The sequence below is a fragment of the Schistocerca serialis genome, chromosome 3, assembly GCF_023864345.2.
Source record: "Schistocerca serialis cubense isolate TAMUIC-IGC-003099 chromosome 3, iqSchSeri2.2, whole genome shotgun sequence".
NCBI classification, from domain to species: Eukaryota; Metazoa; Arthropoda; class Insecta; order Orthoptera; family Acrididae; genus Schistocerca; species Schistocerca serialis.
Genome location: NC_064640.1, coordinates 1,032,384,059 through 1,032,399,752, shown reverse-complemented (window position 1 = coordinate 1,032,399,752; position 15,694 = coordinate 1,032,384,059). Strand labels below are relative to the sequence as shown.

Here is a 15,694-nt window from a genome sequence, read left to right as displayed (position 1 = left end):
CTTAGCCACAGCCTGCGGGATGTTTCCAGACAGATTTTCACCCTGCAGCGGACTGTGCGCTGATATGAAACTGCCTGACAAATTAAAACTGTGTGCCGGACCGAGACTCGAGGTAAAGGTCCCGAGATCGAGTGTCAGTCCGGCATACAGTGTTAATCTGTCAGGCAGTTTCAAGAATTTTCTCGACAGACGGCTATTAACGGCCGGGTTGACAGTTTTGTAATCGAAATTAAGGAATGAGATCGGGCATAATTCATCAATGCCTGGACCTCCGGTTGTCTTTGGAATTAGATCGATTTTACCAACCTTGAAAGGGGCAGGAATCACCTCATTAACCAGTGACGTAATGGTATCACCTATAAGAGCCCAAAAATGTACGTAAAGTTCCTTGGAAATACCATCAAGTCCTGGCAATTTTTGCGGTGGTGAACCAACAATAAGGCGATATATATCATCTCGAGTAAAATCGCTTAGGAATTCATTATTTAATGCAGGAGTAACCACGTAATCCACTAGACGAGTAATGCATCAGAGAAAATCGTATCAGTAGCACGGACGCCATAAAGGTCGGTAAAGTAATTATAGATCCCTCTCGAAATATCATGTTGGGACGTCAGTCCGTGACCATCGGTGTGAGTGAGGGATTTGATACATGCGCTTCTTCGACACGCCCGCGATCATGTAAAGTGATATTGGGAAGTCAGTTCATTCTGTAGGAATGAGCGTGATTGTGATCACACCCTAAGTCCTTTCATATGTTGTATTTTCAACTGAAAAACTTGGCCTTGACATGGTGGACTAGTGAACATCCAATCCACAGTGGAGATTGTCTGGTACCTTCACAAAATTGTCGGAAGACGAAACAATAAAATTCCTGGGTCTGCCGAAAAGCCCTCGCCCTGTCAACGCCGTAATGCGTTAACGCTTTCCGGGGCAACGGCTTTGCATGCTCTGACCAACGTTCCATAAGACAAGGATAACAGTACTGTGAATGCAAGTTACAGGTCTAAACCTCGCGAACTATAATCTCGGGGGAAGCGTCCTCTAAGACAACTGTGTTCAACATCCAGGGGAGACGATACGGTTTTACTGGTTGCGGCACACGATATAATGTGATAGCTAGGGCACAATAATAGTGAAACAAGTAGGTATCACGTCTATCGGTAACAGATGCCAGATAAAGAATCGGACAGATAAAAATAATCGAGTCTGCTGCTGGAAGAAGCTGTAAAATGCGTATACCTGGAAAGAATTTGATAGTGACACATCCATGAATCACGTTTTTGCGAAGAGTGCATCAAATCATCTAGTTTCTTGCTAAAATTAAAACTGGGATCTGATCCGCAGGACACTAAAAACAAAAGAAGTTTCTGCGGAGTTTTACGAAATAAATAAACTATAACGTCTTTGTAAAAACGCATTCGGTCTGTGGAATGACCAGAACTTGAAGGAGCATAAAGAAGAATTAAACTAAGGTTACAAAAAGTGCAAGCTATCCATTGCCAATCCATTGGCCGTTATCAAGAACTTCGAAATCGGTCTGTGGTATTTCCTCTCTGTAAAATAACGCAGTACCAGTAGATCGTTTAGGAGCCACATTAAAGAAAGTAGAAAAGCTGGGAATAGAAAAATAATCAAATAATACCTATAGCAAAAATGTTACGTCTTCACTTGAATCGTACATAAAGTGTCGCAAAGCCACAATTCTTAAGATCAGAACTAATTCTGTTCACATTCATAGTAAGAAAGTTATAGGCCTGGATACGGTCGTGTATCACAGTCCATGGCAGATTCAACAGATGAATCTGGATGTAAAGTGCTGGAGCACTTTCCTCCATCCTCTTTATGTTTCTTCTTTTTTCACGACGCCGCACGTTCAGGCTGAAAACGCTGTTTATTGCAGGACAGGAAAGCGACTGCCGTATGGGGTAACGTGGGGGGGGGGGGGGGGGGGGAGGGTGCGGGCGGCGGGCGGTCCAGCTGAAATTTAGCATCTGGCGCAGACGACACACCCCACTCCTCCACTGGTGGGCGGTGCGGCTCCTGGAAATCACTGGAAACGAAAACGGCCGGTATGTCTTTTACAGTACACTGGTACACTTGTGCCGATATGGGTCTCATCAGCAGCGGCCGGTGGCATGCTTTCCCCATCCATAGGTACAGAAGATACGTTTGACCATAGCGCCATTACAAAAACTGCTCCTCTAAAATTCCTCTTACTCTATGTTTGACAATATGTTACACGTAAGTTCAAGGAAAAATACTGACCAGGTGATGTGACGAACGCAGCACTCATAGTGCTGGTGGGTAAACATCACATCAGAGCAAGCATAGTCGAAAACTGACAGCTGCGTCACTTCTCTGAGTTGATCATAGAGCGGCTCACAATCATTTCAGCACTCAATAGTGGTTTCTAGTTATCACGGGAAGAGTGTTACAAAACATACTTTCATCCATTTTATTTGCATACCAGCACGCAATCTAAGAGAAAAGGCGTCATTTTAGTGCGCCTTCCGGCTCGTATTCAAAGCGAAATTAGCGCAATTGTTCTGCAGTATTTACAGTGAGCAGTAGTGTATTAGCGTATGATAACCGGCCGCCACTGGCCAACATGATAACATGTTGGAATCATCTCCTGTGGAGCGCCGTGTTCTACAATGTCCTGCCACAGGTCGCCACCTATCTCCTTTTACTGTAATGGCAAACCTCCAACGTCCACGTGTGGCTTGGGCGCCCAACACCTTGATGCCTACTTTTGGTTTCCCAGTTCATCAACCACTTTCCATAGATGCTCACGACAGTACCATATGGATAACCGTCCAGCTGCGCCATTCCCGAGATACTCATTCCCCGGCACCAGATAATAGCCTTCTGCCCTTTGTGAAAATCGCTTGTATTAGTGGATTTACCCCGTTGCGGACTGTGTCGTCACTAGAATGATTCCCCATTCGTCTCTGCTCTGCTTACATACTCAATGTGATCAAAAGTATCCTGACACCTGGCTGAAAATGACTTACAAGTTCGTGGTGCCCCCCATCGGTAATACTGGAATTCAGTATGGTGTTGGCCCACTCTTAGCCATCATGACAGCTTCCACTCTCGCAGGAATACGATAAATCAGGTGCTGGAAGGTTTCTTGGGGAATGGCAGCTCATTCTTCACGGAGTGCTGCACTGAGGAGAGGTACTGATGTCGGTCGGTGAGGCCTGGCACGAAGTCGGCGTTCCAAAACATCCCAAAGGTGTTCTATCGGATTCAGGTCAAGACGCTGTGCACGCCAGTCCATTACAGAGATGTTATTGTCGTGTAACCACTACGCCACAGGCCGTGCATTATGAACAGGTGTTCGATCGTGTTGACAGATGCAATCGCCATCCCCGAAATGCTCTTCAACAGTGGAAAGCAATAAGGTGCTTAAAACATCAATGTAGGCCTGTGCTGTCATAGTGCAACGCAAAACAACAAGGGTTGCAAGCCCCCTCCATGGAAAACACGATCACACCCTAACACCACCGCCTCCGAATTTTACTGTTGGCACTACACACGCTGCCCGATGACGTTCACCGAGCATTCGCCATACCCACACCCTGTCATAGGATCACCAAATTGTGTACCGTGATTCGTCACTCCACACATCGTTTTTCCACGGTTCAATCATCCAATGTTTACGCTCCTTACATCAAGCGAGGCGTCGTTTGTCATTTACCGGCGTTATGTGTGCCTTATGAGCACCCGTTCGACCATGAAATCCAAGTTTTCTCACCTCTCGCCTAACTGTCATAGTACTTGCAGTGAATACTGATGCAGTTTGTAATTCCTGTGTGATGGTCTGGATAGATGTCTGCCTATTACACATTACGACACCCTTCAACTGTCGGCGCACTCTGTCAGTCAACAGATGAGGTCGGACTGTACGCTTTTGTGCTGTACGGGAACCTTCACGTTTCTACTTCATTATCACATCGGAAGCAGTGGACCTAGGTATGTTTAGAAGCGTTGAAAACTCGCGTACAGACGTATGACGCAAGTGGCACCCAATCACCTGACCACGTTCGAAGTCCATGAGTTCCGCGGAGCGCCCCATTGTGCTCTCTCACGATGTCTAATGACTACTGAGGTCGCTGATATAGAGTACCTGGCAGTAGGTGGCAGCACAATACACCTAATATGAAAAACGTCTTTTTTTAGGGTGTCCGGATACTTTTGATCACATAGTGTACTTTCCTGACCGCCTCCGTTTCCCTCGACGCCGCAGGGAGCATTCAGTCCCATCGCTACGTTGGATGCCGCCTGACGGCGTTTTGGGCATGTGACGCGGTTAACAAAAGTGAGTAAGCGGGGCAGACACGGGCGGGAGATCACCCTAGCGAAGATATGGGGTGCAAATGGAGAGCTCCATTGAGATAAGTTACTTTGACAAAGGGTAGATTATTATTACGCAGATCACGATGGTTGTCTCCACAAACTGTGTCACCGAGGTGAACGGCGGCTCGAAACGTACAGCGTGCCACTGACGCAGGCTGGTGGCAGCAGTACTATGCTGCGGGAGACATTCTCCTGCGCTAGCATGGGACCTGTCGTAATAATCGAAGACACGCTGACGGCTGCCAACGACCTGAATCCCTTCATGCTTTGTCTTCCCCGACGGCGCTGTCATCTTTCGTCAGTAAAATTATCCGCATATCGAAGCCAGAACCGTGCTATAGTGGCTTGAGGAACGTTGTAGTGAATTCATGTTGGTGTGTCGTCGACCATATTCGCCTGATGTAAGTCCAACGGAACCCGTCTGGGTCGCTACCGGGCGCCGTCACCGCGTACACAAATCAAGGGCCCGTTATTTACGCAAATTACATGACCTGCGCGTAGATTTTTAATGCCAAATACTTCCACAAACCTACTAATAAGCTATCGGATCCCTGATAAACAGAATCAGTGATGTATTTCTTTTCAAAGACGGACAAACAAGCTGTTAAGCAGGTGGTCATATGGTTTGGCTCGTCAGTGTATATGTAATAAAACTACTTTCGGGAAAGTGACTCCTCTTGGCATATATTTTTCATTTTCCATATTTTTATTATTTTGGCCGGCCACAACAGTAATACAAGACCAACATACATCCTTCTCCTGAGTCTGGCTGCAAATCAGCTGCAGCCAACACCAGAGATGGATTGTTTGCGCATTCTAGTAACTAAACTTGTCCTTTGCGTTACAATGTGGTACTACCGAGCTACATCTTGTGCGTTTTGTTTGCCTAGTTGCAGAGAGATGACATACACCATAGACAGCGACAAGACAACGAGCGTAGTGATTTCCTTCCACAACGAGGCCCGCTCGGCCCTCCTAAGGACTGTCGTCAGGTAAGTTACTGCTCTCCAACTTTAATACCAGCTTCGATGTCGAAATCTACATACAAATAATCCAGTTTTCTATCGAGTATCATTTTCACAGACCTCAGAGCACAAATAATTTCTTTCTGATAAGATAATTGTCCAATCCAAAAGGTCAAAACCTGCCCTTATTTTTACACAGGAAGAATACACCGAAAGCAACATATTGTCAAAATTTTAGTTGCTAAGACACACTGCAATTATTAGTTTAATAAATGTTGGAAATTGCCGATCACAGCTCACCGGGCGACTGGAGAACTATACAACGCTGCCGTAGTTGTAGCAAGCAGAGCATGCGCAACATGGTGGCCACATATCATTCGTTGACAACTCATCGGTAAACGGATAACAAGGCACAACGTGATGATAATTCGTAAAGCGAATTCCAGGTTCCTTTGATAGTTCCTCTAACACAACAGATTTTTCACAGTTACCATCCACTCGTTTCGCAACTCATTTAATATCCATAACAATTAGCAGTTGCTTTTGCGGTATCACTAAGTGTTAACAATAGAGATAAAACTTAATTTTCTTTGTGATTTCTTCATATATACTTGCACCTGTCTTTGTGCAGGTTCCAGAATTTTACAGTAACGTGGAATCCAATTAATGTTTTCAGCCTTACAATGATCAAATGCAGAGGAACGCGGTATGCAGTCGAAATCATTTACTTCTGCTGAAGACCTACATGTGTGTTATTTATTAGTCAATTTCTTGGACATTCATTTGAATGATGTCGATATTTCATTAGAAATTGTGGAAACATTAGAAGAAACACTGAAATGAAATGAAATGATCGTATGGCATTGTTGGCCGGGAGGCCCCATGCGGGGAAGTTCGGCCGCCGTATTGCGAGTCCTTTTTAGTTGACGCCACTTACACTGATTGTGGTTGACACGAAGATGTGCGAATTAAACTCCAGAACAAACATGGAGGCTGTATATCTTTTGGTTAAACGAAGGAGGGAGAAAACGCATAAACTTAGGCAGTGTGCAAAGCCAGTTTCGTTTCGTAAAATTTCAACATGTGTTCTATAAATGGAAGAAAGATTTATGTGGAGTACGAAACATGCGCCAAAATGAAACTCATACAAGTATGAACAAAATATTATTCTAAAGGTTTAAAACTGCTCTCGAGATATCTATGAAACAACGGCCGCACGGTATAGCCGCGCGGACTCGGGCACCTTGTCACGGTTCGCGCGGCTGCCCCCATCGAAGGTTCGAGTCCTCCCTCGGGCATGGGTGTTTGTGTTGTCCTTAGCGTTGTGTAAGCTTAAGGACCGATGACCTCAGCAGTTTGGTCCCATAGGACTTACCATAACCATAAAATTTCCAAATTGAGACTAAACGCTAGGCGCTCGGAATACCAGGTGATATGAACTTTACTGATTTGCAGTCTTTTTCGACCTGAAAATTATATGGAAAGGAAGTCGCAAAATTACGAAGTGTACCTCAAGTAAACCTCAAGAGCAGACGTCATTAATAGGTCATACTATAGAGAAATTCGTAGCTGATGTGAAAATGAAGCTTCTTATTATCCCCTAAAATGATGTACAAAGCCAATCAGTTACGTTTTGTGCAAGAACTACGTGCAAACCGCACTTTATCACTTCTAGTGAAAAAAAGACAATCACTTGCGCGGTCGATGAACGCTGTGACTTATTCTCATACAACAGTGCTAATGAGAAATATCATTGGGTTACTGTTTCCGTAGCTTTATATCTGTCTTCAGCAACATCAAGCCAAATTAGAACAAAATATTGGAAAACGAAAACTGTTTACTTGCAAAAATCTTGTAATCGACGTATTAAAATGAGGAAAGACACAAAAGAGTAATTTTCAATGTTACATCTGAAAGTCTTCTTATATAAATGTAAATGTCGTGTGACTAGGGCCTCCCGTCGGGTAGACCGTTCGCCGAGTGCATGTCTTTCGATTTGGTGCCACTTCGGCGACTTGTGCGTCGATGGGGATGAAATGACAATGATTAGAACAACACACCACCCACTCCCTGAGAGGAGAAAATCTCCGACCCAGCCGGGAACCGAACCCGGGCCCTTAGGATTGACATTCTGTAGCACTGACCACTCAACTACAGGAGGCGGACAGTCCTCTTATCGTTTCTATGAAATAATTCATTCTTTTTGTTGGCCTCTTGATCTGAACATAATGATACCTGTGCCTTTAGGAGGACAACGAAAAGAAATTCATATTCCACCCGGAATTAATAATGTAATTCAACCTCTCGACAGAAAAAATTTTGAGCAGCGTAAAGCATTTTTCAAAAAGATGTAGGAGAATATAATTTCGGATAGCTCTTTGCCATTTCAGGTTTATCAGCGGTACATTAATGCTTAACTTCAGTCATTTCTGCAGTGTCAGTTTGCATGACTAATTTGGTCAGGTATGCCCGGTACGCAGAACAAAACCAGAATCATTTCCTACCCAGTTCTAGTTCTATCTGAATAACGCTAGTAATTAGTGTAGAGTGCCTGAATGCGTTAATTCTTCTTTTATCAGGCATGTCTGGTGTAAGGAAAATGTTTGTTTCGTCTTCCAAAAGAAACTTAGCATTTTTGTGACAACTACAGGAAATAAAAAAGAGACTGATTCGTAGTTATTATTCGAAAATTATCATTAGAACTGTGCCACAGGTATTGTTATAAAATGTTTTATGTCAATAAAATGAGGTCCCGCCTGATGGATGGTTCAAATGGCTCTGAGCACTATGGGACTTAACCTGTTGATATGAATTGCAAGTTTGCAAGTTACCCAAAAAATTGATTATTTGAGACATTTCTGGTATGGTTTAAGTGGTTAAAATTCGCGAGTGTGCTCTTTGGACTTAGCGCTACGCGGCGCTACGTTCTCTTATCACGGCTGCGTCTGCTTATCCGCCGATTCACGCACAAGGCAGGAAGCGTTGTACAAATCGCTGTTATAAGCGGTTTTTCGTACGGCAAAAATGAGTAATTTTAACATTTTTTAAAAAATACGTGCAGTGCGCCTTATCAGCTAAAATTTTGGCAGTGCGTTTCTTTCGTTGTATTCTTCCTGTGTGAAAAATTTCGGGGTAGGTTTCGACATGTTGGATTGGACCATGCCGTAGTGAGTCAAATGATTTACAACAAAGAAGAGGCCGTCGGATTACAAAACCAGGTTTACGTGTCTGACTGTACTGACAAATATGCTAATACATTCGTTATTATTACCTAAGTATTTCATGTAACAACAAGTTTAGTATTGAGAAGGACAAGGGAGCTACAATAAATATTACATACCGTTTTAAGGTAAACTGCTTGTGACAAGTTATTGTCTTCGAAAAGCAACCTTCTGGTATTTAGGAGACACTGCAGTATATAAAAGATTCAAACTTTTCTGAGCAACTACTAGAATTTAAAACACAAAAGCAACTTTAGCAAGTAATATGATACAGCAAGAAGAAATAGCTCTACGAAGAACTTAAATGAAAGCTGGAATTGAAGCTTTTGGCGAGCTTCATTCGCTGTTCCCAGTTACTTTTTCGACCGCGAAACACTTTCCTCCCACTCTAACTTCCTACTTTCTCGTTTACCTTGAATTGCTGACAGTTTTCCTGTGAGCTACGATACTGGCAGTCATTAGGAGTAACCGTGTAGCTCCTTAAGCAGAATCTGAAAGCAGTGAATGTAATGTCATTTTCATAATTTCGCGGAATTATAATATTTCGTGTTTTGACATTACAGCTGAGTACCTCAGTTGACAAAAACAGCATAGAGACAAGGAGCGGCCCTGTAACGACATCCCGCGTCATTTCGCTGTCTCATTTTTTAAGAAGTTCTGTGTACTTCAAGATTCTACATTCTACATTCTACATGTATACTCCGCAAGCCACCCAACGGTGTGTGGCGGAGCGCACTTTACGTGCCACTGTCATTACCTCCCTTTCCTGTTCCAGTCGCGTATGGTTCGCGGGAAGAACGACTGTCTGAAAGCCTCCGTGCGCGCTCTAATCTCTCTAATTTTACATTCGTTATCTCCTCGGGAGGTATAAGTAGGGGGAAGCAATATATTCGATACCTCATCCAGAAACGCACCCTCTCGAAACCTGACGAGCAAGCTACACCGCGATGCAGAGCGCCTCTCTTGCAGAGTCTGCCACTTGAGTTTATTAAACATCTCCGTAACGCTATCACGGTTACCAAATAACCCTGTGACGAAACGCGCCGCTCTTCTTTGGATCTTCTCTAACTCCTCCGTCAGACCGATCTGGTACGGATCCCACACTGATGAGCAATACTCAAGTATAGGTCGAACGAGTGTTTTGTAAGCCACCTCCTTTGTTGATGGACTACATTTTCTAAGCACTCTCCCAATGAATCTCAGCCTGGTACCCGCCTTACCAACAATTAATTTTATATGATCATTCCACTTCAAATCGTTCCGCACGCATACTCCCAGATATTTTACAGAAGTAACTGCTACCAGTGTTTGTTCCGCTATCATATAATCATACAATAAAGGATCCTTCTTTCTATGTATTCGCAATACATTACATTTGTCTATGTTAAGGGTCAGTTGCCACTCCCTGCACCAAGTGCCTATCCGCTGCAGATCTTCCTGCATTTCGCTACAATTTTCTAATGCTGCAACTTCTCTGTATACTACAGCATCATCCGCGAAAAGCCGCATGGAACTTCCGACACTATCTACTAGGTCATTTATATATATTGTGAAAAGCAATGGTCCCATAACACTCCCCTGTGGCACGCCAGAGGTTACTTTAACGTCTGTAGACGTCTCTCCATTGATAACAACATGCTGTGTTCTGTTTGCTAAAAACTCTTCAATCCAGCCACACAGCTGGTCTGATATTCCGTAGGCTCTTACTTTGTTTATCAGGCGACAGTGCGGAACTCTATCGAACGCCTTCCGGAAGTCAAGAAAAATAGCATCTACCTGGGAGCCGGTATCTAATATTTTCTGGGTCTCATGAACAAATAAAGCGAATTGGGTCTCACACGATCGCTGTTTCCGGAATCCATGTTGATTCCTACATAGTAGATTCTGGGTTTCCAAAAACGACATGATACTCGAGCAAAAAACATGTTCTAAAATTCTACAACAGATCGACGTCAGAGATATAGGTCTATAGTTTTGCGCATCTGCTCGACTACCCTTCTTGAAGACTGGGACTATCTGTGCTCTTTTCCAATCATTTGGAACCCTCCGTTCCTCTAGAGACTTGCGGTACACGGCTGTTAGAAGGGGGGCAAGTTCTTTCGCGTACTCTGTGTAGAATCGAATTGGTATCCCGTCAGGTCCAGTGGACTTTCCTCTATTGAGTGATTCCAGTTGCTTTTCTATTCCTTGGACACTTATTTCGATGTCAGCCATTTTTTCGTTTGTGCGAGGATTTAGAGAAGGAACTGCTGTGCGGTCTTCCTCTGTGAAACAGCTTTGGAAAAAGGTGTTTAGTATTTCAGCTTTACGCGTGTCATCCTCTGTTTCAATGCCATCATCATCCCGGAGTGTCTGGATATGCTGTTTCGAGCCACTTACTGATTTAACGTAAGACTAGAACTTCCTAGGATTTTCTGTCAAGTCGGTACATAGAATTTTACTTTCGAATTCACTGAACGCTTCACGCATAGCCCTCCTTACGCTAACTTAGACATCGTTTAGCTTCTGTTTGTCTGAGAGGTTTTGGCTGCGTTTAAACTTGGAGTGGAGCTCTCTCTGCTTTCGCAGTAGGTTCCTAACTTTGTTGTTGTACCACGGTGGGTTTTTCCCGTCCCTCACAGTTTTACTCGGCACGTACCTGTCTAAAACACATTTTACGATTGCCTTGAACTTTTTCCATAAACACTCAACATTGTCAGTGTCGGAACAGAAATTTTCGTTTTGATCTGTTAGGTAGTCTGAAATCTGCCTTCTATTACTCTTGCTAAACAGATAAACCTTCCTCCCTTTTTTTATATTCCTACTAACTTCCATATTCAGGGATGCTGCAACGGCCTTATGATCACTGATTCCCTGTTCTGTACATACAGAGTCGAAAAGTTCGGGTGTGTTTGTTATCAGTAGGTCCAAGATGTTATCTCCACGAGTCGGTTCTCTGTTTAATTGCTCGAGGTAATTTTCGGATAGTGCACTCAGTATAATGTCGCTCGATGCTCTGTCCCTACCACCCGTCCTAAACATCGGAGTGTCCCAGTCTATATCTGGTAAATTGAAATCTCCACCTAAGACTATAACATGCTGAGAAAATTTATGTGAAATGTATTCCAAATTTTCTCTCAGTTGTTCTGCCACTAATGCTGCTGAGTCGGGAGGTCGATAAAAGGAGCCAATTATTAACCTAGTTCGGTTGTTGAGTGTAACCTCCACCCATAATAATTCACAGGAACTATCCACTTCTACTTCACTACAGGATAAACTACTACTAACAGCGACGAACACTCCACCACCGGTTGCATGCAATCTATCCTTTCTAAACACCGTCTGTACCTTTGTAAAAATTTCGGCAGAATTTATCTCTGGCTTAAGCCAGCTTTCTGTACCTATAACGATTTCAGCTTCGGTGCTTTCTATCAGCGCTTGAAGTTCTGGTACTTTACCAACGCAGCTTCGACAGTTGACAGTTGCAATACCGATTGCTGCTTGGTCCCCGCATGTCCTGACTTTGCCCCGCACCCGTTGAGGCTGTTGCCCTTTCTGTACTTGCCCAAGGCCATCTAACCTAAAAAACCGCCCAGCCCACGCCACACAACCCCTGCTACCCGTGTAGCCGCTTGTTGCGTGTAGTGGACTCCTGACCTATCCAGCGGAACCCGAAACCCCACCACCCTATTGCGCAAGTCGAGGAATCTGCAGCCCACACGGTCGCAGAACCGTCTCAGCCTCTGATTCAGACCCTCCACTCGGCTCTGTACCAAAGGTCCGCAGTCAGTCCTGTCGACGATGCTGCAGATGGTGAGCTCTGCTTTCATCCCGCTAGCGAGACTGGCAGTCTTCACCAAATCAGATAGCCGCCGGAAGCCAGAGAGGATTTCCTCCGATCCATAGCGACACACATCATTGGTGCCGACATGAGCGACCACCTGCAGATGGGTGCACCCTGTACCCTTCATGGCATCCGGAAGGACCCTTTCCACATCTGGAATGACTACCCCCGGTATGCACACGGAGTGCACATTGGTTTTCTTCCCCTCTCTTGCTGCCATTTCCCTAAGGGGTCCCATTACGCGCCTGTGAGCTCGAGGAGTTATTTAGGGAAGGTTTATCTGCGGAATGTAGTAGGAGCGCTCCAGCTCCAACTCCGCCAATGAGCTAGAAATAGTACGGCCATTTTGGCCCATCACAGAACGTCGAGGTGGGAGGCTTACCCGCTGTGTGAAGCAGGATAGGTGGCAATGTGTGTACATAGCTGGTGTAGGCAAAAGTATTTCGTACCACTCCACTCAGCGCACATTGTCGAAGATGGAGATCCCCAGTAGACGACTCAAACGTGTTTCCTTTGTGACCTAACAGTACTGTCAATTACGATTTCAGTGGGCACGGTATCGTTGAGATTGGGCCGTGGATCAACGGAAAAGTGTCGAACGAATCACATTTATTGTTACACGTGTCATTCGCTGTGTCCGGGTACGCCATCAGCCGGCTTCCAGAAACGCGCACCGCACAACGGTCGCAGGCCAATGGGCGCAGCATTTCGCTAAAGGGGGGCATTCACCTGGCTTTCCACGGGACATGCAGTAGTAATCAAAGACACCAAACAACTGTGAAGAACATGAACATTGCTGCGGACCACCTACGTCCCTTCGTGCTTGATCTCTTCCCGATGGCGATGGCACCTGAACAGCGGGATAACTGAACGTGTCACAAGGCCAGAATCGTGCCAAAGCTGTGTGAGGGGCACGATAGTAAACTGACGTTGATGTTCGGACCAGCAGATTCGCCTGACCTGAACCCCGATAACACATCAGGGACGCTATCGGGTGCCATCTCTACGGCCGCAAACCACAGGCCCGTAATTTAGGGGAACTGCATGAGCTGTACGTAAACATCCGGTGAGAGACACTTCTGGAAACCTATCAAGGGCTTGTCTAATCTCCAGCACGCAGAATCGCTGCTGCACTACGTTCGAAAGGTGAACCTGCGCACTACTAAGCAGGCGTTGGTAATATCATCTAGGAAAATCGGGTTTTCTGCCGACAATCCACGTCGCCCTTGCAGGGTATTTCGATCGCGTAACTCTCAGTCTTCATCACGTGCTCTCTGAGGTTCCTTGAGGCCTCAGGGAGCTTCTGATGAAGACTGCGAGTTACGCGATCCAACATCGTGATGATGATGTTTGATTTGTTGGGCGCTCAACTGCGCGGTCTCAGCGCCTGTACAAAGTCCCAGTTTTTACACAGTCCAGTGTGTACGCAGTACAATGTAGCCACTGTCACGAATGATGATGATGATGATGAAATGATGGGGATAACACTAACACCCAGTCCCTGTGCAGAGAAAATACCCAACCCGGCCAGGAATCGAACCCGGGACACCGTGATCCAGAGGCAGCAACGCTAGCCACTAGACCACGATCAAATATTGTGGAGGTAGAAGCGGATTACCGGTAGAAAACGCAATTTTCCAAGATGGCAACGTCTCTCTGGGAAAGCCTGAAGAGCTACATGTACTGGTAACGTTTTGGCTCATCGGTGGAAATTACACCATCAAAGACACGAAATCCTCAGCGGCTGTTTTTGCAGCAGTGAAGCGTGTATGTCCGAAGGAACTATGCATCGTATTTCTGAATAACACAGGCACTGCAATATCGTATCTATCCGCTGACACTGGGAAAGCGACTTCCAAGTAAAATGTCTCCCCTGTACGGGAATATACGTAATGGATGTACGAGTAGAGGATGTAGACAAATGGTTGACGACATATGGAAGTTTGGGTGTGGCGTCACTCGTTCTTGGATAGACACATGATAAGGCGACCGCTCTCGACGAGCGGGAAATCCGAGTTCAAGTCCCTGTCCCCCACAAATTTTCATTGTCGTCATTCCATTATGCTGCTGATGGTTGTCCATGTTCGAAACTTCGAGTACATTTAATGTATTTCATAACGGCTGTAGTCACCGCGGTGCCTCTTCCTTCGGACATGCATGCATCGTATTTCTGAATAACACAGGCAATGCAGTATCCTAATAATCAGTTTGCTTCAGTGCTACACGCAACAGCGCTATCTTCTACCACGAATTTCTACTGCAGGCAGGCTTTACGCATGGACTCAATGGGACTGTTTAATGGAGAAGGATGGAACTGAAGAGCAGTGACTAACGTAAGGCAAAAGGACGGAAGATTAGGTTTTAACGTACCGTCGATGACGAGGTTATCAGAGACGGAAGGACTAATGTGACGCCAAATAAAGATGCATTTCTCAATATATCAGGTGCGACAAGAAACATTGGTGCAGTAGTAACAAACCTGAAATATTTCGTGGTGGAATGCTAGATAGAATATCCATGAGCTACCATAATATTTTATGGCGGATAGGTAGTTGGATTCTGGATAGATTGGAAAGGAATCTACCCGAAGTTGCTGAAATGTGGATACAGAGAAAAATGACAAAAACAAGCTGTTTGGGAAGAAGACCCAACGCGAAAGTCTTAAGGGAAGTCAACGAATAGAGAAGATTATTAAGTTAGATGGAAAAGAAAAAAATAACGTTCATTGGACGTGTTATCAGAGATATCATTTTCATCATTAACGTTCTTGAAAGGAAAGTGTTGGGAAAGAAAAAGTATGGACCCGTTTGCCACGTAGACACTGAAGAAACGGTGATGTTTCGAAAACGGTTCCAGACAGTGGTTAGGTAGTTAGTTACGTGTTTCATGGATAATTTGCACGATAAGTCGTAAGGGTATGGAAAGTGTCAATTTACATTCACATCGAAAGTTAGTTTGTGTATATGGCTACATGCTGAATATTTTTAAGCTTTCATTTTTAAAAAAATATATGTGCAGATGTGAGTTAGTAATTCTTTCTCACCATCTGAGAGGTGGCATGAGCCCCCTCTCATATTTCTATCTTTGAGTAATTCGATTTTCCTCTCTAATTGCATGCGGTGAAAAGTCGCTATTCCTTCACACGCAGACTTCCCACGCAGCGTCTCTCGTCACCCGGGTGCTCCGGTGACAGGCGGGTTCTGCTGGTCTTGAAGGGGTTAAGCCGACGGGTGTGAGAGAGTCGAGTGGATGCTTTCCAGACGCCAACATTGTCATAAGAGCGACGGCGACACGCCCACAGGGGCCTGACGGAGCGGCTG

At 44.9% G+C, this 15,694-nt stretch overlaps 1 protein-coding gene across 1 annotated transcript in view; it reads left to right on the top strand.

Moving 5' to 3' along the window:
- The window catches only part of LOC126471498 (polypeptide N-acetylgalactosaminyltransferase 16-like), a 598,884-nt gene that overhangs the window by 465,314 nt on the left and 117,876 nt on the right, over positions 1-15,694 (top strand). The window contains exon 3 of the mRNA XM_050099712.1: positions 5,256-5,357. Within this exon, the coding sequence (XP_049955669.1) occupies positions 5,256-5,357 (102 nt within the window). The remainder of the gene's footprint in view (positions 1-5,255; positions 5,358-15,694) is intronic.